Below are 23,509 nucleotides of genomic sequence, written 5' to 3'. Positions count from 1 at the left end.
CAGAAATCTTGTTAGTTATTGATAGTAACTGTGTACGTTAAAATGGAGATCAGAAAACCCTGCGACAGTGTGAATTAATAATTTAATTCAAGTAGAGAAAATATCTAAAATATAACAGGTCAAATGAATAACTCTCAAATTTTACTGTCACATACACGATTATTTCAATTTTAGTCTTGTTCTTCATCTTTACTCTTTCCTTCCCAACCTGCGTTACATTTGGTGTCCTGTTCTTCTTCATGTGTTGTTGTTGTACATGAAAATTAATAGTTTTAAAAAAGCAAAATAAAATATTTAAAAAGAAAGTTTCCTGTGACTTTGTGACACAGTCCTTTTAAGTGCTTTGTCCATAGAACCAGTTAGAAGCCTTAGTCTCGAGTGACATCGCTGTGAAGAACAGGTTTATTTTTACAGGTGAGCTCATTTGTTTTTTTATTTCGATGAAACATTGGAAGGGTTGACGGAGGCTGCCATGGTGTGAACGTGCAGACGGGCAGTGAGGAGGGAAGACGTCCAGAGAAATGTGATGAGAGGTGGAGGATCATCGTGTGAGTCAAAGTGAAGGATTTATTTTTTCTGTGTGGGCAGGCTGCGGGACACGTCAGTGCTGTTAGTTGAAGGATGGCTTGATAACCTCAGCAACACCTCCACCACAAACTGCTACTCCATCAATGAGCACAGATTCACTGCTGCTATTCAAAGACATTCACCCCCACAGCTTCACTGACACTCTGCTGTTGCTAGATTAGTCCAGAGTTCAGTCATCAGGACACCAGAGGATTCATCTGTGTCCATAAAAACTGATGTCACAAGATTAAAGACAGGAACACTGAAAAACCTCCAAATTCATGAGTTGTTTTTTTTAATTTTGTTCAGATCTGACAATCATGTTTCCTCTGGGGAGAAATTCTCTCAGGTTTTTCATGAAAATCATCTTGTTTCAACATGTTTCAGTTAAAAGAGAGCTCATTTCTAACAACCTAAAAATTTATCTTCAAATTTGTGATTTGATTTATAAAGAAAACGGTGATCTTCGTATTATGAAATAATTAAATAAATTTAACACCAAACGAAAAGCTGCAGATTAAAGTTTGAAATCTGTTTCACTCTCTCGTTGTTCACCTGTTCAGGTGAACCAGTCAGATAATTTTACAGGTTAATAATAAAGTAAATCAGATGTGTTTGTACCTTTGATCACAGATGTTTAATTTACCTAATCAGAATCAGTCATGTCATTAAAACAAAGACTAATCAATGGGACTAAAAGTCTCTGCTGTATAAAACAAAGAAAACTATGGACCAAAAAAGATTTTTTAAATATTTGTTTTATTTTTACACCAATATTGGCTCTAAAAATACAGACAATATCATGATTTGCACCTTATGTAATTGTAATTTTTTAAATATAATTTTAAAGAAAAGTAAAAATCTTATGATGGACAAGGTGCAGCTGACAGGGTATACTCTACGGCCCAGGACTAATTGCAGATTTACAGGGTCTAGTTGCGGAGTTCTCTCTTCTCAGAGTGTTTTCATTCAGATTGTCAAGATCCTTTTTCTCACTTTATTTTGGCTTCAGCAGCGAGTCAGTTTGTTCAGACACCCACAGAGCAGAGTGACAGATGACTCATCTTCATAGGAGGAGGAGGAGAGTAGCAGTCTGATACAGTAAATGCTCTAAAATTGAGCAGAATGCTCCTTTAATCATCTGTGGAAGTTGGAGCTCCTCGCAGGAAACAAAGACAACCTGAAACACAAACGACTCCAGAACAACTAGTCAAACACGGGAACAACTAAACTGTACACATCATGAATACACACAACACAAAAATACACGCCACGAAAACACACAACACAGAAACACAATGCAAAAACACGTGTGCAGCAAATTCGGGTTGCTGAGTTTTTGGGAAAAGCTGCTCGATCTTCAGAACAAGATCACACTGATCAGGTTTAATTAGTCTCTGTGTATGTGTGTGTGTGTGTGTGTGTGTGTGTGTGTGTGTGTGTGTGTGTGTGTGTGTGTGTGTGTGTGTGTGTGTGTGTGTGTGTGTGTGAGGCATCATTAAAGCTGTGGAGATTAAAACATGTTTTATACTTTAATGAGAAACCGATCACAGATTGGTTTCTCAGTCAGTTTAAATCAGATTAAAACAGACATAAATACAAAGACCTGTTGATTTAGTGTCACAGGTTTCATCCAAATGTAGTGAAAGTTTTAACTGAATTTCTAGAAAATGTTGAAAAGTAAAACCTGAGTGAAATCTTGTTTCCCTCCACTGCTGCTGTGTGAATTTGAGCTGATAAATAGCTGGTGGAGCTGATTCTCCAGTTGCTTTCATTAAACCACCACAGAAGAAGAGGACACAGTGAGATGACGTCATTAAAAGAGCTGCAGTCAAAGCTCAGAAAAACCATGTGGAGACTATGATTCTATGATCTCTGTTAATGTGAGTAAGGTTCCAGTTTCCTCATCTCCCTCCTTATCCCTTTTTTATTAAACAGATTCATAAAGGTAAGAAGTGAATTTTCTGTTTAAAATGATTAATCACAACTAATTAATGATTTGACATCACTTTAGGACAGTTTGTTGATATTCTGCCTCCTTCTGGTCAGACATCTGTTGCTACAGCTAAAACCACGCATTTATTTATTAAAACTGAATATCAAACATAATGAGTTATAGATGATATTTAAAGTGTGTGATTATTTAAAATAAACGTTTTTCTCCTCACTCTGTCATCCTGAATGTGCGTGTGTGTGTGTGTGTGTGTGTGTGTGTGTGTGTGTGTGTGTGTGTGTGTGTGTGTGTGTGTGTGTGTGTGTGTGTGTGTGTGAATGAACAAGGTGTATCCCAGAATAAACTTTACAAAAACACACACACACACACACACACACACAGATGACCTCTGACCTCTGGTCAGTAACCTAATGATCGAACCTTCAGGGCTTTAGGGCTTTTAAACAGTTGGACAGGCGTGTTTTAAAACAACAATGCCTCAGTGATGAGAGAATACTGGCCTCATCTACAGGATTTATTCAGGTTTAGAAAAATACATCAGTTTACCACAGTAATTGATCACCTTTCAAAATAAAATACCTCATAAACTAATAACAAATTCTACTTCCTGTGAGCAACTGATTTAATTAACGAAGCTTTGATTATCAACTGACTGCTACCTGTGTGTACTGTATGTGTTTATATTCCAGTGTTAACACTGTCAGGTGTTTGTGTAGTTTGTGTGTGAAGGCCTGAGAGCGAAGTCAACACATCAATAACACGGATAATTATAATGTAATATAGAAATATAATAATATAATATTTATAAAAACCCAACATATGTATGAGAGTGTATACATATATATATGCGCATATACACGTCGCTACTGCATATGTATGTGTAAGTATAGTACTGTGTAAAACATAGTCTGCAAAAGTTTTAGGCATCAAAAGTCAAGTGTGGATGCTTTCAAAAATAGAATAAAATGAATAGTTTTTATTTATGGGGAATGAACTAACTCTTATTAATCAGCAGCAATGCTTCCCACAGGATAAACTGAAACTTTTACAAGATAAACTAGAAAATGCAATTTCTTAAAAAACAAGTGGGATTGCTGTATTCTCTCTGTATTTCTCTGAAAATTCGGTTCTTAATTTGTATTGCAGTCTATGGGGCAGTCGGATGGTACTCCCATAACTCAGAGGCTCATGGAGTAAAATGTGAAAGTCTCTCTGCTAAGATAGTTACTCTGTGCAAAAGAGTACACATTTTTCTACGTTCTGGCAAAATATTATGTGTGAACAGTGAAATTTGTGGCCTTGAGGACAAGTTAACAGAATTGTTTCACAACACTTTAACATCTTCTCCCACTCTATCGGTGATGTCACCCACTCTAGCCTCCGAACCTTCCTTCCATTGATTTCTACGGGAAAAATTGCTGACAAAATGTTGAATATTTCAGAAATTATGAGACATATTGTTGAGAATGCCCAGTATCTCCCGATTGAGTTGCATTTTTTGACATTTTGAGTTTCTATGATGAAAGGTGCGGGACTAGTTAGGTGCCAAAAAAATTAGCAGAAGAATAATTAAGAGAAAATTTTTGGGCTTAAAAGAACATATAGTGGGATTGCTTGCACAACAATCACACCAAATGAAAACAGCTTCAGACCAACAGAGTATTGTTTTAATATACAAAGTTCAGATAGTTAATACAGCATGTTGTGATGTAACTATTATCTGTATGTAAACCTCATGCAATCTGCTGAAAAATGAAAATGTTTAAATAAAGATTCTCTACAGTTACAAGAGTTTTTACATATACCAGCTCTGACAGGTTCCGGGTTTAAGGCATTATTAATGTGACAAGAGAAACCCTAAACACAGCAAATTAATAAAATGTTTTAATTCTGGATTTTAGATAAACTGTGAAACAACCATAGGCATCATGTTCACCCTCCGTTAGTACATAGGTCCTCCTCCAGGTGTCCTCAGGCCTGCAGTCACACATCAGAGACTCGCCTGGTGGTCTATACTGATCACTGATTCGGTCTGATCTGTTTCATAAGAGAAAAAAAAACACAGCAGGCCCAGACTTGTCGCTAAGACACTGGACTTATTTTTCACTTTATACATACACATATATCTTAAAGATACTTATTTGTTTGTTTAATGTAACGGACATATCCCTGCGTTGAGTTTGTCTGCAAATGTGCTGTAGTCAGACATCGTTCTGTTATAATGTAAAAAATAAAATAAAATAAATGATCCATTAGCTGCATGTGATCCTAGTGGCCGCTAGGCGGCGCTGCAGTCTGTACGACCGGGAGGAGAACTGTATGTAATTCCGGTTCCGGTTTAGTCTCAGAGCTTTGTTGTTGTGGTGAGTCTCCAGTCGCAAGATCTCTACCGGTCCTCTGGGTTTCTTCTAGTCTCCCGCGTCTCTTCTGGTCCTCTGGGTCTCCCCTTCATTTTTTAGCCGCTCAGATGTACCGAGCTCCGTGCAGACCTCTGCGGAGTCCCGGAGCTCCGCGGCCGGCTGGAAGGTTTCCCTCGCCGGTCTCCTGCTGGGGTTTACCCGGAGCTCGCTCTCCATACGGAGGCTCCGGATATCGCGGAGGTTCTCCCCGGGGCTGCCCAATTTACTCTCCGGGTTCCCCGGTCTATTCTCCAGGTTCTAACCGAGGATACTGGGACGGTTCTCCGGCCGGGCTAGGCAGCGGGTCCTGGGGATTCGGAGGACAGATGCGGCGCAGAGGGGACGGTTTCCGGCGGCCTCAGTCCTTCAGTCCCGGTTCAGCTCAGAAGTTCCAGGTGAAGTTTCAGGTGTTTATTTGAACTGGATGTTGATCACACTGAAGGGAGAAGATAAACTTTATTAACTCAGGACCTGATCCGGTTTAAACATTGAGTCTTCGTCACGTGATTGTTTGTTTACAGTTTAACTGAACAACAAACTGATCGATCCGCCGCGTGCGTCTCAACCCGAAATAGATTACGATCGGTTTTTGTTGATACGGATCAGCTGAGAGCCATTATTATTATTATTAATAGCAGTAATAGTATTAGTAGCAACTGGTGAAGTAGTAGTAGTATAATGCAGTATTACTCGTGTAAACAGAGAATCAGCATTTACTGCTAAATATCAGGTTTTGCAGTTGTGAAGTAAACTGCAGCAGAGTAGGAGAGTTTGAGTTGTGGAGGGGCGGTCAGAGTGGTTTCTGTTGTGGGGGGGGGGGGTCATCGCAGTTTTCTGGGTTGATGGGAGCACATGTTCTGGGGGCTTCGGGATGCTTGGGGGCCATACGGGGTAATGGGAAGTGAATCAGAGGTTTGGGTTAAACTGTGTTTCTTCTGATAAACTTGAGACTTTGAGCGCAGTAAAAAAGATACATTTGTAGCGGAATTTACAGAATTACTTTCACAACGATCAAGGTGTTTCTACTTTTTCTAATCTGAGCTTCATCAGAGACAGAATAACAAGTTAGACAGACATTAAACATGGAGGTGACACACGTGAAGCACCCAGATCAGAGTTTATAAAATAATCATTATTCATTTTATTGTGTAGTTCCTTGTGTGACAGGAGGACATTACCAGTCAGAGCAGGTTGTAAACCACAGTTAAAATTAAAAAAAAAACTGATATTTCTTCATTTTTCTACTCATGTTTCCTGTATGTTGTTGATAAAAACAGTAGAAACAATACAAAATGTTTGTGTCTGTGGAATCACACAGTTTTGTTTTAGCTTCAATCATCAGAATAAACGTCTGTGTGTTTTCAGTCTGGATCTTCAGACTCTTCAGTGGAGAAATATTTCAGTCCGTCGATGCTGCAGGATCCCTGGGCAGCTTTGCAGCCAGTCAGCGCTGCAGACGCAGCCGCAGCCAGACAGTCAACATGACAGGAAACAGCTACAGCCGCAGCCAGACACACAACATGAGAGGAAACAACTGTAACAGAAAAGAAATGGCTGAGTACTGAAAGGAAACAAACAACTAACAACAGGAAACTACATACCGATGCAAACACAGTCAGATTGATGTCCTGACAGGAAACAACAAATGACAAAAAACAAACAGTACAGCCACAAAACAACAACAAATGCAGACAGACAGCTGCCATGAAACAACAAACAAACAACAACACAACATCAGCAGAAAACAAACAAACAAACAAACAACCAAACAAACGTCCTGACAGGAAACAACATCAGCAGTAAACAGACCTGAGGTCTGTGAGCATCTTCAGTCACCAGCAGTCTGTGTTTGTCAGCAGTTTCAGGATCAGATTTTAATTATTTCAGGGATCAATCGCTTTAATTTGATGTGTTTCTACATGAAGAACTGATGAGGATACACAGATGAATGTTTTTAACAAAATGTTTTCTAACAGTTTTTAAACTAAATCAGATTCTTCATGTGTTGTATTCAGAGTTTGTAAAAAAAAAGTTCATTTTTTTTTTTTAATTAAAAAAAACTTAAAACTTTACTTTAAACTGGAGTGCGTCGTTCGTTCCTTAATCTTCTGTTTTAATTCAAAAGGAAGAGGAAGAGATCTTCGTCATCATTTTCAACAAAAACATGAATGTGTAACTGAAGACCTTAATTTCCACACAAATGTGAAATGTTTGACAAATCCATGAATTATGAGTTGACGGTGTTATTAAGGTGAAAGGATTCATTAAAGTTTTTAATAGATAATCTGCATGATGTAAGGAGTTTTAAACTGAGCCAAGAGCCTGAAGGCTGCTGCTGAGGGTTAGGGTTAATTTTCACCTTGAGTAAAAAAAAAAAAATCTGCAGGACGAAGGACATACTGCAGTAATACTACAGTATACTAAAGTACTGTACATACAGTTGGATAAAAAAAGTTTGGGCACCCCTGGTCAAAATTTCTGTTTCTGTAAATAGCTAAGTGAGTAGAAGATGAACTGATCTCCAAAAGGCATAAAGTTAAAGATGAAACACTCTTTTCAATATGTTAAGCAAGATAAGTGTATTATTTTTGTTTTTTACAATTTTCAAGTGAAAAAAGGAAAGGAAAAAAACATACAAAAGTTTGGGCACCCCAAGAGATTTGAGGTCTCATAACTTTTACCAAAGACTCAGACCTTAATTAGCTTGTCAGGGCTGTGGCTTGTTCACAGTCATCATTAGGAAAGGCCAGGTGATGCAAATGTCAAAGCTTTAAAAATACTCTGGCTCCCCAAACCTTGTACAAACAGTCAGCAACCATGGGCTCCTCTAACCAGCTGCCTAGCACTCTGAAAATTAGAATAATTAATGCCCCCAAAGCAAGAGAAGTCTAAAAGGAGACAGCAAACCATTTTCAGGTAGCTGTTTCCTAAGTTTGTAATGTAATTAAGAAATGGCAGTGAACAGGAACAGTTGAGGTCTGGAAGACCAAGAAAGCTTTCAGACAGAACTGCTCGTAGGATCGCTAGAAAGACAAATCAAAACCCCCGTTTGACAGCAAAAGACCTTCAGGAAGATTTAACAGACCTCTGGAGTGGTGGTGCACTGTTCTACTGTGCAGCGGCACCTGCACAATGGACTACCTCAAGAGGCGAAAGCTGAAGTTTTTGCCATGGCCCTCACAGTCCACCGACCTAAACCTCAATTGAAAACCTGTGGATAGACCTCAAAAGAGCAGTGCATGTAAGAAGGCCCAAGAATCTCACAGATCTGGAAGCCTTTGCAGGAAGAATGGGAGAAAAACCTTTGTTCCAGGCCCTTTTCCTTTGGTATTTTGAAACTGTAAGAGATGGAAATAGAAAGGTAATCTCACTCAAAATATTAAAGAATGTGTCATCTTTAACTTTATGCTTTGTGGAGTTCAGTTCATCTTTTACTCACTCAACTACGCACAGTAAGAGGAATTTTAACCAAGGGTGCTCAAACTTTTTCATGCCACTGTATATACATTGCTGACGTACTTGTATTTTACTTGAGCATTTTCATTTCCTGCTACTTCTTACTTTTTACCCCTCTACCCTTCTTTGTCAGGCAGATGTAGTTAGGCAGATTTAAATTTAAATTATGTGATGATCAGTTTATAGAAAATTAGTCATTATTACACATTAAACAGTTCATAAAGTTCTTTAAATCACCAGCTACAATGGTAAAATGTCAGGAAACATAACAGAAACAAAAATAATAATAATAATTACTAACAAAACATCTGTGACAGTTTGAAGGTCAAACATGAGCTTTTTGTGTTTATCACTGATTAAAAATAGCCATATTTTAGTTTGTGTAAATAACCCAACAATAATGTAAACTCACCAAGCACTTTATTAGGAACAATTTTACACCTGCTTATTCATGCAATTATCCAATCAGCCAGTCCTGTGGCAGCAGTGCAATGCATAAAATCCTGCAGATACGGAGGTGCGGCTTGCAGGGGGCGCTAAAACCAGCTTCCTCTGACTGTTAATAAATATCTGATGTTGTTTTTTTAGTTTTAAATGTTCAGAGGAGAAAATAACATCAGATGATTCACATCAGTCTGCAGCTGTTAAATAGAGCAGAAACATCAGCTGACTCATACACACACATATGTACACACACACTCTGTTACACACACATATATAGTGTATATACACTATAACACATACACACACACTGTCCTCTGGTTCCAGACAAACAGCATTAATGTCTAATTAACCCTGAAAACACTTTAACTCATGATGACACATCTGTGCTTCAGCCTCAGCCTGAGGAGTGTGTGTGAGTGAGTGTGAGTGTGTTTGTGTATATGTGTGTGTATATATATATATGTGTGTGTGTGTGTGTGTGTGTGTGTGTGTGTGTGTGTTTGTTATATAAATTATTCATACTCGTGCCAAATTTTGATTAATAGTGAATTTTTATTTTATTAATAGGTTTCATCTTGCTGGAAATGACTGAAGCATGTGACAAAATACCATAAGAGATATAAATGGAAAAAAAATGAACTATTTCTGTTTCTTTTTACATTTTTTTGAAAAATTCCATTTTTCATACCCTTTCTCAGTAATTAATGGCAAAGCCTTTTTTTTGCCATCACAGTAATCAAATGGTTCTTATGATTGCTAGCAAGCCTTTTGCATGGCTCCACTGGGATTTTGGACCACTCCTCTTTTGCATCAATCTCCAGGTCTTCGAGCTTGGAAGGCCTCTTTGCCTTCATTGTGGTCTTTAGTACCCCCCACAGATTCTCGATGGGATTCAGGTCTGGACTCTGGCTGGGCCTCTCCGTAATGTTGATTTAGTTTTCTGTTAACCATTTCTTGACCACTTTGGCTTTATATTTGGATCATTGTCTTGATGGAAGATCCAATGCTGCCCAAGGCCAAGTTTTTCTGCAGACTGCCTGATTTTTTCTTCCAGAATCTTAATGTAATCCTCTCCTTCATGACGTTTACTTTGACAAACACCCCAAAGCATTACATTCCCACCACCATGCTTGGCCAAGGGGTACGTGCTCTTGGAGTTGAATGCTTCTCCTTTCTTTCGCTAAACAAAAGCCACGTCCCTGTGTCCAAACAACTCAATTTTCCTCTCGTCTGACCACAGAACTGATGACCAAAAGCTTTCTACTTTTTCCAGGTGAGCTTTTGACAAGGCTAGGCAAGCTTTTGAGTGCCTGTCTTGGAGAAGCAGAGTCCGCCTTGGTAGGCGTCCATGGATGCCAGCCTTGTGCAGTGTCCGCTGGAGTGTCATATGAGATGTTGATACCTGAATGGCTTTGGTGATTATTCTTGATTCTTCTTGGCTTCTCACACTGCCATTCTTGTCAGCGCAGGGGTCACTTTGCGCTTCCTACCACACCCTGTGAGATTTTTCCCAGTATGGAACTCCTTGTACATTTTGATTATGCTTTGCACTGTGGCCACTCGCACTTGAAAACAAATGCCTAAATATGGCTTTAGAGCCTTTCCCCCGTCTTGTGAGTAGCCACAATGTGCAACTGGAGGTCCTCACTAAGCTCTTTGGTTTTAGACATGAATTGCAATTGACTAGTAACTAGAGAAGTACTGCATCAGCTGTCCTCAATTTATAGTTGATAGAATGCTTTAAAGCATGATAGGAATTACCAGGGCTATCTGGAATGGCATAGAAGTTTGGATTTTTTCTCAAAAATTTGCGACTATTTCAAGGCGTATGAATAATTTTGGACATGACATTTTTAGTAAACATGTAAAAAAAAAAAAAAAGTACAAATTTAACATTTACATCTCTAACACATTGTCTTGGGGGGGACTTGGGTTCAAAGGTCATCCATCACACTAAACCTGAACCCAGCCAATCTAAACACAACCAGAGGAACAGTTTCATTGGGTCTCAGACCAGGTCCACATGAAGCCGTCTAAATTTTTAAAAACTGTTTTCATGGTTTGATCCTGGCCCCTCTAGTCCACATGGAGAAGTGTGTTTGAACAAAAAAAATTAACGCAAAACTGGTCCTGATGGTCAGACAGCAGCTCTGTGACATCAGTGGGTAAAGAGATTTATATTTCCACCAGAAACACAATGTAACATATTCTCTGTCTGTTCCTCTCTGCCATTCTCAGCGCTTTTCTGCAATTTTATTTTGCTTATTCTCCTGCAGAATTCTGGTGTGAAGATCTTCATCCATCTCTGCTAGGTTTTTTTTTTTGGGTCGACACAGGAAACAATCAGCTTGTCCTCTGCTCCACTTCACACAGACACACTGAGGCGACACATTAAAAACAACCTAAAAACACTTCCCAGTACGCTCTCTGACCAGGTGAATGCTGGCTTCATCTGAAAACACAAACTCTGATCAGAGAACAGCCAATTAGACTGAAATTATGAGTTCAGTTCAAAAACATGAAATAATATAATAATCAAACTAAAACTGATTCACACTCTTAAAAAATCTGAAAAATGTTTCAAAGAAATAATGAACCTCCTGCTCTCTGATTACTCCAAGGATTCCCTCATTAACCAATTAAACACCTGTGCTGTTTGTTAATTAGCAAACAGAACTACTGAGTGACGAATTACATACGAGCTTTTAGACACTTAAAGTGTGAAAACAGCAGGAAGACAGTCTATCAAAATAAAAGTCTCATTAAATATGATGAACAAAGTCAGAGCTGAATGTTGGATTTCTGTGGTGAGGTTTGTGGGCTAAATAACAACTAATAAAACCAGTTCAGACCAGAAAAAACAGAAACCTGAACTTCACCTTCACCTGAACTTGTTAAAAAAAAAAAAACAATGTAGAAAAAATCTCCCCAGAGAAAACACATGATCACAATTTACATTTTACAAACAGTGAGGTCCCAGTCCAGGTACTAGTCCCAGTACTGATAGAGTGCTGTATATTGTATTGTATTGTATAAGGGGCATCATTTTTATTTATTATGTCTTTCAATCATTTGTTGTTTTACACGAACATGATGGATATTCACTGTTTATGAATCATAGTCTCCAAATATCAGCAAATATTTTAACATCTGTAATCACGTGTTATTGGTCTGTTATGTGCAGGACATTCTCTGGCCTCTCACTGGTGCTATGGTTGTGTGTTGTACTATTGTCTGTGTGTGTGTGTGTGTGTGTGTGTGTGTGTGTGTGTGTGTGTGTGTGTGTGTGTGCGTGTGTGTCTGTTTGTGTGCTTTTGTGTGTGTTTGTGTGTGTTTTTGTGTCTGTGCCTGAAGCAGCAGATGATTCACTTTCTGTGAACACCTGAGATCAGATCAGCTGCAGGCTGTCAGGGCACCAGGCCACCTGAGACTCTTATGTCTCAGGGGGGGCTGATCTCTGAGGTTCTGGCCACCTACACACCCGAAATTAATAAATGGATACACTGCTGTGAGAGCCTTCAGACTCAACCAAACACTCACAGATCAGATCCACAACATCATTCAGGTCTCGGAGCTGATCACAGAAAACTGAAATTTTACTAAACAATGACTCTCAGTGAGGGTCGGGGAGCTGTTAATATCTGTCTCTGTAATCAATTGTCTTGTTTGCAGGGAAACAGGATAGAGGACCCAAATGCAGACACACAGGCAAGCTGATGCAAAGAAGTTGTTTTTTAATATTAAAAAACAGATTAACGTGCTGTCGGGTGGAAAAACTGAAGTTAAGGCAGACTGGCAGGCAAGACTCGGGAAATTCAACTCAGGAAGCAAAACACAGGAAAACTCAGGAAAAAGCAGAGGAAACTAAAAAGATGAACTGACAAAGAATGAGGGGAATACAGGGGCTTAAATACACAAGGGAGGCAAAGGGTGATGGGGACAGGTGAAACTAATTGGGGCGGGGCAGGCGGGAACACACAGGCAGGGAAAAAAAAACAAAGACACAACAGGTAAGACGTAACAAAATAAAACAGGAAGCACAAAGTCCATAAGTAGTCCCTCAAGAAACAAATAAAACAGAATCTTTACGTTTACTGACCTCCAGCTATCTAATTTCTCTTGAGGACATCTGCTCATTTCTCTGGAACGTCTGGGGCCTCATTGATAGCTGTTGCGTACACACAAAAACCTGCCTGAAAGAGGCGTATGCCACTTCCCACGCAAAAGTTGGGATCTATAAACCAACTTGACGGGTAAATGTGGGCACCTGTACAGAAACTGTGACGTAAGCGCTACACTTAGACAAACCAGGACAAATCCAAGACATTTCAAGTCCACAACCGTTTCAAGTTCAGATGCAAGTGAGTCGCACCAGCACCTGCAGGACTGAATCACTGTCTGAGGTCAGCAAACACAAGCATCATGTTAAACTCCCAGAGTCAGGCTCTGGAGTTAATTAATACTCGGCATAAAGTTTTACTTCGAGAACATGATGGATCTGATTCACAACTGCAGAGATAAAACAGTTTGTTTCCGATAATCAATCAGATGATTTTCGTTACAGAAGTTTATCAGCCGGAGGGCTCGGCCATCATCAGTCTGTAAAACGCTGTCAAATTATTTCTCCTCCTCTTTAAATGACTTCCTTCTGTGTTGATCAATTCAAATATCCAGCTTTTTAATGAGAAATCACTGAAAGTGCGAATATTCCCCCTGAGTGAAAATAAGTTTCATGAAGAGACTGAGACGAAAAGGAAAAACTTAAACCATCAAACATCTGAAGACATGGGACATAAAAATACACATTCTCGTTTTCTTCATCCCTTTCTTGTTTTGTTATTGTCCTTTCAAAATAAAGGACAGGCTCACTGTTTTCAACAAACCCCACAGATACATGTAGAATATATTTTTCTCACCCAATAAGGAATATGGACTTTGTCTCCATCACGTTCATCAGAAACATGTTGTGCAGAGACCTGTTAATGTCCAGGATGAACAGGAGGGAAAACCTGTTCACATGTTCATATGGACACATGACTGTCAGTTTAAGACAGACATGAAAAATGTCAACATGTCCTTTAAAAGATCAGCGACGATCAGACCAAGACTTTGACGACCTTCAGGAACCAGATACAAAAACATCCAAGGTTTTCAGCTGTTAAATCTGTAAGACATATTTACATGAAACATTTTGTAGAGACAGAGAGACAGAGACACACAGAAACAGAAACACAGCCAGAAACAGAGACAGAGAGACAGAGACAGAGAGACAAAGATAGATACAGAGAGGCACAGACACAGATAGACACAAAGACAGAGTTGTTGTTGAGACATCAGGGAGACAGACAGCAGGAGGACAAAGCCCCGAGGACATCATGTCAGGTTTCTGATGTGGGTGATAAATACTGATCAGACGAAGCAGTTTGTTGTGTGTTGTGTCGGAACGCTGGAGACACTGTGAGAGGCAGAACTCCTACATCTACATACACAGTTCGTTAGCATTTGTGAGCAGCTGGAGATCAAACTGAAGCAGGAAACACATGGTGCAAAGTCTCTGAGGAAGAAACAGTTGTGTGACCTTTAGACATGTCTCCATTCTTAAAAAGGTTTCCTTCTTTTTCTTTTTTCTTTTAGATTTGAGTGTGTTAATCAGTATGTGCAGCACTTTGAATTCTTTGTGTATCAGATAAAGTTGTTGTGTCTTTAGAAGATTTTCACATCACATACGAAGACGCAAACACAGGTTTTCTTCGTCTCTCTCTGAACCTCCTGCAGCTCCTCTGGTATTTGTCCACTTGTCCTGCTGTCTGATGTAAAGGTCAAGGATCTCACCTGACACTGAGTCCTGCTGAGTCCAGTCCTCTTTCAGTCCGTCAGTCTCCTTCAGTCCTTTGGTCCTTCAGTCCTCCTTCATGGAACTGAATTACAAACACAAACTGACCATTAGTGGCTTCATATCAGGAGACTTTATGGAGGAACAGGTGGACTGGACAGTGTTGGACTGTACAGGTATGCCTCATGACATGGACACTGAGTTCAGGTTCAAATACACTAGCAGACACAGTCATTGACTGATGTGTTGGTTTTTCTGTTGTTTAACAACATTGTCACGACCTGCTCCTTGTGTGACTTCATATGGACTCTGTGCTGCCTGTTCTATTTTACTATAACTTACCTGTTATGTATCTGGTTGTTTTACTTCCTGTCTTTGTGTTTTTTCCCGCTTCTTTGATTGTCTACCCTGATGTTTTTCACCTGTTCCCAGGTACCCCTGCCTCCAATGTGTATTTCAGTCTCTGTGTTCTGCATTGGATTATCTGGTTTTGTTCCTGGTTAAGTGAGCCTGCTTTACTTACTAAAAAGTTACTTAGCTCACCCATTCTGCCTTTGTGTGAATCTGTATTTGGGTCCTTTCCCGTCTTCCTGACTTCTGCTGTAACAAACATGAGTTTTGCAGGTGGAAAAAAGAAAACTTTACATTTTTCAGTGATCAAATCAATAACACAAACACACACACACACACACACACACACACACACACCTGCAGGAGGTGACTTCCGCCTTAGCTTTGACCTTTAGTGTGAAGATGACCTTCAGACAAAGCTTCTGATTCCTTCTTTTCCTCCTGAGCTTTCACTTCATATGAGGAGATTTCACGTTGAAACACACACACACACCAACACACACATGCACATTAACACACACAGAAACACAGGCATATACGCACACACAGTACTTGCAGCAGAGTGTCATCAATGAACCATGAATGTGAGGATCAGTAAATAATTATTGGTGATTACAGGCCACTCGTCACTGTTTTTAAAGGTTTATTTAAAATTGAACATTTTTGTATTTCACATCTGACACCCCCCCACCCACCACACACACAACCCCACCCACCATACATACACACACACACACACACACCCTGAGCTCCTCTATGTGATGACAGCCTTGTGCAGTGAGTTGGATGTGAGTTGACTTTGTTAACTTTAAACTGTGTAGCATCTTTGATGAATCTGGTTGATTGGTGATGAGGCAGTTTTTCAAACCATAGATACTGAGATGGTTACAATATGTACACTGATGAGCCAGAACATAATGACCACTCACAGATGAAGAGAATAACATCAGATATCCCCTGACAGCGGCGCATGTGAAGCTCTGGGATATATCAGACAGTGAGGGAACAGTCGGTTCTCATGGTCAATGTTGGATGAGGGAGAAATGAGCAGTGTGAAGACCTGACCCACTCCGACAAGGACCAAGTTGTTACTGCCAGAAGTCTAGGTTGGAGGTGGGGGGGCCCCCGGTCAGAGTTGGTGAGCACCTACCACTGAAAGTATTCCAAGGGGTGACAGTGGTCTGAGCAGGGACAAACCATGAGCCAGTGCATCACTGATGCGCAAAGATAGCACAGATTGTCCCGTCTGGTCTGACCCTACAGAAGGACTACTTTACTGATGGTTCTGGGGCTGACAGACCGGACAAAGCACAGAATGCTGGTCATAATGTTCATCAGTGGAAGTATGTACAGTATATATGGAAGTTTACTCACATAGCATTTGTTTATATGTTTTGTTTTCTTTATTCAGATCAAACCAACTAACATTCAGCCATCATTACCAATAATCAAACCTTACAATCAAACTCCTTGTGTCTGACTCAGCCTCAGTGTTTATCCTCACCTTGAAATTACCTGCCAGCAGTTCACATCTGATCATCGATCCTACAGCCTTTCATATCTGATCAGTTTGCAATGTTGAGACCTTTCAAATCCTCCATGTTTTATCATTCCTGCATCTTCCTCCAGTTCACGATATTTTTCCGTCAGATGTTTCCTGGAACCTTTGACCTCTGTGTTTCTGATATTGAATCTCTTTAATCAGATTCTTTTGTCTTTTGTGTCTTCAGATTATTTTCAGAGTTAAAGTTGTGATACATGGATTCTTTTTTACTACAACATGTCCTCTGTGGGTTTAATTTGGCATCTGATTATTACTCTGGAGGAAAGCAGCCTGTCAGGCAAACTGCAGGGCAGAGGGTCGACCTCAATCTGAGTGTGTTACAGCAGATTAAAGGCAGGAGGAGGAAGGGAGACCTGCATGAAACACAAACACACACACAAACCGCAGTCTGAAGTCTGAACTTGAATATGGAAACATCAGAAAGAAGATCAGTTATCTCCTCTATCAATCAGTTCATCAGTCAGTTGATCAGGGAATAGAGCAGTGACATCAGTTCTGGCAGGAAACTCACGTCAAGTTTAACCATTTATCGCATGGATGAATGACAAACACGATCAGTGGTGAGACTCTTGTGATGCTCTGGACACATCTTTGCACTGACCCTGAGATCATAAATCTCCGACACACCTGTTGATAAAATCTGAATCAATATGAATGGAATGAGAATAAGATGATGTGTAGCGAGGAGCATGTCACATTTCCTTTGAATGCAGGCATGCGTGACCATCATCTTCCCTTGGATGCAGGAGATCAGAGGCATGCTGAATGCAGCACATGAGCATCTGGCAAAATGCTGCTCTTGTGAGTTGATACAAGGGAAAATATGCTACAGGAGAATGTGAATAATTGAATAAAGTGAAGTGAAGAAGACGACCTGTAGTCCTCTCACTTTCTCTGTGATCCATCATTTTAAATGTGGATATATCTGATCACAGCAGAGCAGGTGGCAAGACTCTGATGATAAAATACAGATGTTATCAGCCAGCTGCCTGTCTCACTCCTCACCAGATGTTGCTGTGAGGCAGTTTTGTTGTTTGACTGAAAGGAATTTGAGGCTGAAAAGATTTACCTGTTTTCATGTCGTTCAGGTGTTTGAATGTGGACAGAGCTCTCTCCTAAAACTACCTGGAGACTCCAGTTTGAACACAGATCAGTTTCACATGAAAACAGTTTTAAAATGAGGCAGCATCATGTGGACATAGCCTTCAGCTGGTTCTTCCTCTTCCTGCGCAGGTGTGAGAATCACACCTTGAACAGCTTGACAATAGGAGAGTGCAGGTTACAGGTTGTGAGGAGGTGTTGTGTCCTCAGTGGATTATACAGCAAGACCCTGCTGCTGTTTTACTGCCTGTTTGATTTTTTTCTACAGTTTGTGGTTTTAACTTGCGCCTTGTTGTAGAAATTGTGTGTGTTACAGGCAATCCAACTTTTTACCTGTCTTTTATCCAGTCCCTGGAGCCAGGTGTGGCTCTGCAGTGAAACTGTGTACATTTTTAATATATAATAATTACGAATTAAAAATTGTTTGGTTTGCAGTGACTTTGCAGTGGCACAGACAGGGTGATGGTTTGATCTCTCACCAGTGCTCTTTATTTTGTACAGGTGTTAGCAGAGTCATGAGGGGGCTTGGCTACGTGATAACAGAGCAGACCTGGGACAGAAAAACCACCAGCCTAAAGTGCAGAGACCACAATATTAAAAACAATAAATATATGAATATGGTGGTAGCAGTAGTAGTATATTTGAATGTCATGTCATAAAGGTTTAGATTTTTCCCCCAAAATGTACCTGAGTGAAACATCTACTGCAATAACTACACTTTTGTCAGAAAGTTAGAAGTATGTGTAACCTGGGGCAGTGTTGCCCTAAAGGTTAGAGAAGCCGGTTTCAGCAGGATAAATCTGGTTCAAGAATTTCTTTCTGCAGTGAATCACAGATACATTTTAATCCCTTAACAGACATCTCCGTTTTTTTTGCATGAGCGTGAAAATAATGTACCTAAAATAAAAAGGTTACTATTCTTTAACCTTTTTGGTTACAGTTCGGACTGGGCGGCATATCTACTTTTTAAGAGACATCGATATATTTTAAAACGAGATATAGAATGAAAAAATACCATTTATGTCGATATAGCTTGATGTTGCATTACATATCCTGTTTCTTCCATAAAGCTGTGCCAGTGTTTGCAGCTCTCCTTTTTCACACTCTCCGCACATCCGCATCTACACACAATCCTTGTCCCACTTGCTCACAAGTTCTCCTGCAACAGGATCTTCGGCAAGATGGCGGCGCTGGGGCAGCCTCCGTTTTGAGCTTTGCTTGTCCCAGTTTTAGACTTGCTTTACTATCCAATTCTCAATATTTGGTCCTTTTGGTCCTCTTTTCATCGTCCTGTTCACTTAGAGAACACACCAAGATGCATTTTAGAATATGAAAAAGGATTCCACAGTCTACAAAGAACTTGGGATCGGCTTCATCGAGGATCTGTGCAAGGCTGACACGGAAATGCCAGCAGCACTATAGCAAAAGAAACAACAAGCAGGAGCAGCTGTTAAACGGGCATACAACAGAGGCAATGCTGGATATATAAATGGAAAAAGGATCACTTAGAAGAGGCACACAAGGAACTGTATATAGATGAGGGTCTCTATGACTAAGCACTAAAAAGGCCTTTTGATTGAAATAAACAGGTTGGATAGTTTATATGTAATATTGCATATTGAAAGGACGTTGTCTGTCTTTTTGGCTTCTTCACAGTTAGTTGGACTCATTAATATTTACCAGCTAGTTTTTATTCATAACGAATGTCTTTTTTTTTCTGGTATTTCACTTCATGCTAGGGGCTTAAGAGAAAATCAACGGTTTAATTTTTAAGGGCGAAAAAGCAAATTTTATTTTGTTACAAAAACACTCAAAACCGAAGCATGAAAAATTCTTGGTAAAACCAATGGGGAGGCAAAATTCTTTTTGATCATGGTTCAAATAGATCAGCAGGGTTGGCTGTTCTGGTCTGTAACTCACCTGGTAAATTAGTGACATCTTGTATTGATAATAGTTGTGATTGGCTATTCTGCGTCCTGAACCTTGATGCGCAATATAGTATGCTGGTTAATGTTTATGGATTAATAACCTAACTCAAAACAGACAGTTGATTTCAGATGTTTCTGACACCACAGAAAACCTTAAGCACATCTATCCGACTGCAAATGTAATAATGGGGGGTGCTTTCAACATGGCTAAAGATGAGTGGCTTGACAGATGTCCTCCCAAATGTCAATACAGCTCTTATAACCCTATACCATCCGACTTCTATAGCACTCACAACTCATTAGCGCCTTAAACATCCAGACACCAATATTCCTGGTTTAATCCAAGTAATGCAGCAAATTCAAAAATAGATTTTTGGTTAGTTTCTTTCTCTGTGATCAACTTTGTCTCTGACGGCTGTATGTGAGCAGCTCCTCTCACAGATTACTCTGTTATTTAGTTGATTTTTAAATCCCCAGGTGTTTGCTGCAGAAAAAAGGGGTGCTGGAAATTCGATTATAGTTAATCAAATTGCCAATCATTTTATGATGGTATTAAACCCGCAATCTCTAATGTGATAACTGATGAGTCTGTGATGTCTTATTTTTCTAAATGGGAATTCTTGAAATTTAAAATTTGGGAATATGCTATTCATTTTGGAATATTGCTCAACGGAAATAACAAATTATCAGAAATGATCATTAAAGAAATAAACACCTGTTGCAATAAGACATTACCTACTGACAATGACAAAGTTTGCAAGTTAAACTTGATGACATCTATGTTAGAGAAGCTGAAGGGGCTTACATAAGATCCAGGGCAAAATGGACAGAGGAAGGGGAAAGAAACACATCATAATTGTGTCGTTTAAAAAAAGAAGGTGGGAGAGAAACTCAAAGCTTTATTTATTCATGTCCCAGTAAACACAGATCCAGCCTTGCTTGCCAAGGAAATAGTTTCCTTCTATAGTAAATTATATTCCCCTGCCTTTTCTATTGATGTTACTATCTCCTTCTTCAACCATATCAAAAATATTATTCCCCTGATACACTATGAGCTGTGTGATGCGATACTGCTTCTGATGAGCTGGATGGAGAAGAAGAGAATCTGCCTCTCCAGGTAGTGATGGGCTTACAGCCAATTTCTATAAGCATTTTTTGGGGTTTATTAAAAGATCCATTCTTTCTTACATTAAAAGAAGCAACAGATAATGACATTTCCTTCCACTATGAAACAACCTGGTAAGGACCACAAAATATTAGATATTCTTAGACCAATAACATTATTGAACAATGACTGTAGGAAGTGGTATTTCCAAAGCAGAGGACTCAAAAGCATGACTCAGGAGTCAAAACAGGGTTCCAAAAATCAGAGTCTTTACTGAAAAACAGGTGGGTAAACACTCAGGCAGACAAAAGCAAAAGGGATGAGGCCAAGGTGAGGTCCAAAAACTGGTCAAAAACAAACCAGGAAGACTCAACACTAGGAAAAGTGGCTGGAACGCTTGTCACAGGGAACAAAGACGAACTGGCAGAAAGGTCAGGAAGCACAGAGACTGAACACACTAGGAGAGGGGAGACATGAGACGCAGGTGCAACACATTAGGGCGGGGCAGACAATCACAGTGGCGGGAAACGCGAGAGCAGGAAGTAGAATCTGCAACGAGAGGGGCAGTTATTGACAACAAAATAAAACAGGAAATACTGCAAGGAAATGAATGAAAACATGACCCAGGAGGCAGGACAGGAAATGACAACAACTCAAACAAATTTTAACACTTATTATTGCTAACAGATAAAAAAAATAATTAAAAATAATTACATAAAATTATAAGTAATTCCCAATCTGGTTTTATGAGGGGTAGATCCATTCACAACAACAATATTCGCTTAGTGCTTTATCTTTTAGATTATATACACTTAAAAAAGACGATGGTTCTAGTTGATTTCTTGTATTTTTTTAAAACATTTGATTCAATTGTGCACCTGTTTATTGTCCACTGTTTAAGATTACTTGGTTTTGAGGATACATTTCGTAACATTATAAAACCTTTTTACGAAAACACAAACGGTTCAATTTCTTTATCGAGACGTACATCACCCAGATTTCTAACCTCCAATTCTCTTTATAATAGCTATAGAAATGCTTTCTATCTTTTTTAAAAATTCAAATATCACTCCATTAGAAGTTCTTGGGAAACCAGTAATCATTAGCCAGTTAGCAGATAATACTACCATCTTGATGAAGCAGCTAACCAAAGTCCGCAAAAAACTACAAATGACTCACACTTCTTCCAAAGCCTCAGGTCTAAAGTTAAATTTGAACAATTGTGACTTGATGCCAATTCATCAAAGTCATTTAACAGAGGCACACAACATTCCTATAAAATCCACTGTAAAATACTTGGGCATACATATATCTAAAGATTCAACTGAGAGTGAAAATTTGAATGTGTGAAAGGTAGTAGATGAATGCCAGACTAGACTTAACGGTCTCATTGTTACTGATATTCATTAGCTTAATGGGTAGAATCCTTTTGACTAAAATGGAAAGATTTTCAAGATGTATCTATCCAACATACTCAATTGCTATTCAAAACAGAGCTGTTAAAAAGATCAGTCAGGTTAATTTTGGTTATATTTGGAAAAGGAAAACTCACTATGTTAAGAGATCAGAGATGACCAAAAAACTTAAAAACCTTAAAGATTAATTAGTTAAAAACTTTTCTGAGCAACAGTAACTTTTGGTACCATAATACCAGAGAAATATTCAGTAAATTGGGAGGGAGGGAATTTTTACTTAGATGTGATTACACTATTCAAAGTCTCCTGATAAAGCTATCCCTATTTCACTGACAGTTCATGTTAAATTGCAAACTCATATACAACCACAATGTCACCCCACATAATACACCATTATAGAATGATAGATATACTATGGTAAAAAAGCAAATCATTGTATAACAAGGACTGAATGGAGAAGGTATTTGGTCACTGACTCGCTTAGTTGATAGTAGTGGATGTATCTTGGCATATGAAAATTTTTGCCTTTAATCTGATTTAATTAGCAACTGAAACACATTTAAATCTATAACTAAAGTCCTTCCCCAACTCTATTATATGTTTAATTCAAGGAATTTTGAAAAATTCTACTCCTATCAGCCCTGGTCTCCCACAACTTCTAGTTGGAGGCTGTGATTTTAATAAAGTCAAAAATAAGTCAAAACAATTAGAAGTATGTTAAAAAGCATTCCCATACCTTATAGTATCTTACAGAAATTCGATCACACCAATCTACTCTAAAGAAATTATTGACATGTCACAAAATAAATATTAAAAATTTCCAGTAAATCCTAAAACAAAAGAAATCCATTTTAAAGTTTTAAATGGAGTGTATCCATCCAGGGAATTGGTATGACAACGATTCAGAATTGAGATCAATAATTATGTGTTTTGCGATGAAACTGAAACTACTGATCATTTATTTTTTCAATGTATGTATGTCAAAGCTTTATGGCTTGTTGCACATGACTGGCTTTACCCAAAAGTTTGTCACCCTAAAAAAGCTTCTCAAAAGGACATTGTTGATGGACTTGTCTTAGACAATAGCAAAGATGCCTTTCTGGTGAATAATGTGCTTATTCTTGGAAAATGTGTGTGTGTGTGTGTGTGTGTGTGTGTGTGTGTGTGTGTGTGTGTGTGTGTGTGTGTGTGTGTGTGTGTGTGTGTGTGTGTGTGTGTGTGTGTGTGTGGTTTTTTGTACATGAACCTGATGCTCATGGTCTCATGCCAAGATGTTAAAACCATCTTGTTTGTGTATGAGAATAAAAGGGGAATCTAAGGCCTGTAGGAGTGAAAACAGTTTGGAGCCACAGGTCTGACAGAGTTCTGCTTCAACAGCTGTTGCAGTGATAT

General features: G+C 39.2%; 1 protein-coding gene across 2 annotated transcripts; it reads left to right on the top strand.

Moving 5' to 3' along the window:
- Positions 1-4,838: 4,838 nt before the first annotated feature.
- LOC120800331 (M-phase specific PLK1 interacting protein) lies at positions 4,839-6,992 on the top strand. Of its 2 annotated transcripts, none has more exons than XM_040146368.1 (2): positions 4,839-5,327; positions 6,286-6,992. In XM_040146368.1, exons 1-2 carry the CDS (start codon positions 4,989-4,991, stop codon positions 6,403-6,405), a joined length of 459 nt encoding a protein of 152 aa, XP_040002302.1. In that variant the 5' UTR covers positions 4,839-4,988; the 3' UTR covers positions 6,406-6,992. The 2 variants fall into 2 exon arrangements, with proteins under 2 accessions (XP_040002302.1, XP_040002301.1); XM_040146367.1 differs by having other exon boundaries at positions 4,844-5,315.
- Positions 6,993-23,509: the final 16,517 nt, after the last annotated feature.

The sequence above is a fragment of the Xiphias gladius genome, chromosome 15 (assembly GCF_016859285.1).
Source record: "Xiphias gladius isolate SHS-SW01 ecotype Sanya breed wild chromosome 15, ASM1685928v1, whole genome shotgun sequence".
Classification (NCBI taxonomy): Eukaryota; Metazoa; Chordata; class Actinopteri; order Istiophoriformes; family Xiphiidae; genus Xiphias; species Xiphias gladius.
This window is presented reverse-complemented; position numbering and strand designations above follow the sequence as displayed.

Coding starts and splice junctions, on each gene's coding strand:
- LOC120800331 (XM_040146368.1), top strand. CDS start 4,989: ATGTACCGAGCTCCGTGCAGACCTCTGCGGAGTCCCGGAGCTCCGCGG. Junction 5,328..6,285: donor AGTTCCAGGTGAAGTTTCAG/GTGTTTATTTGA, acceptor GTGTGTTTTCAG/TCTGGATCTTCAGACTCTTC.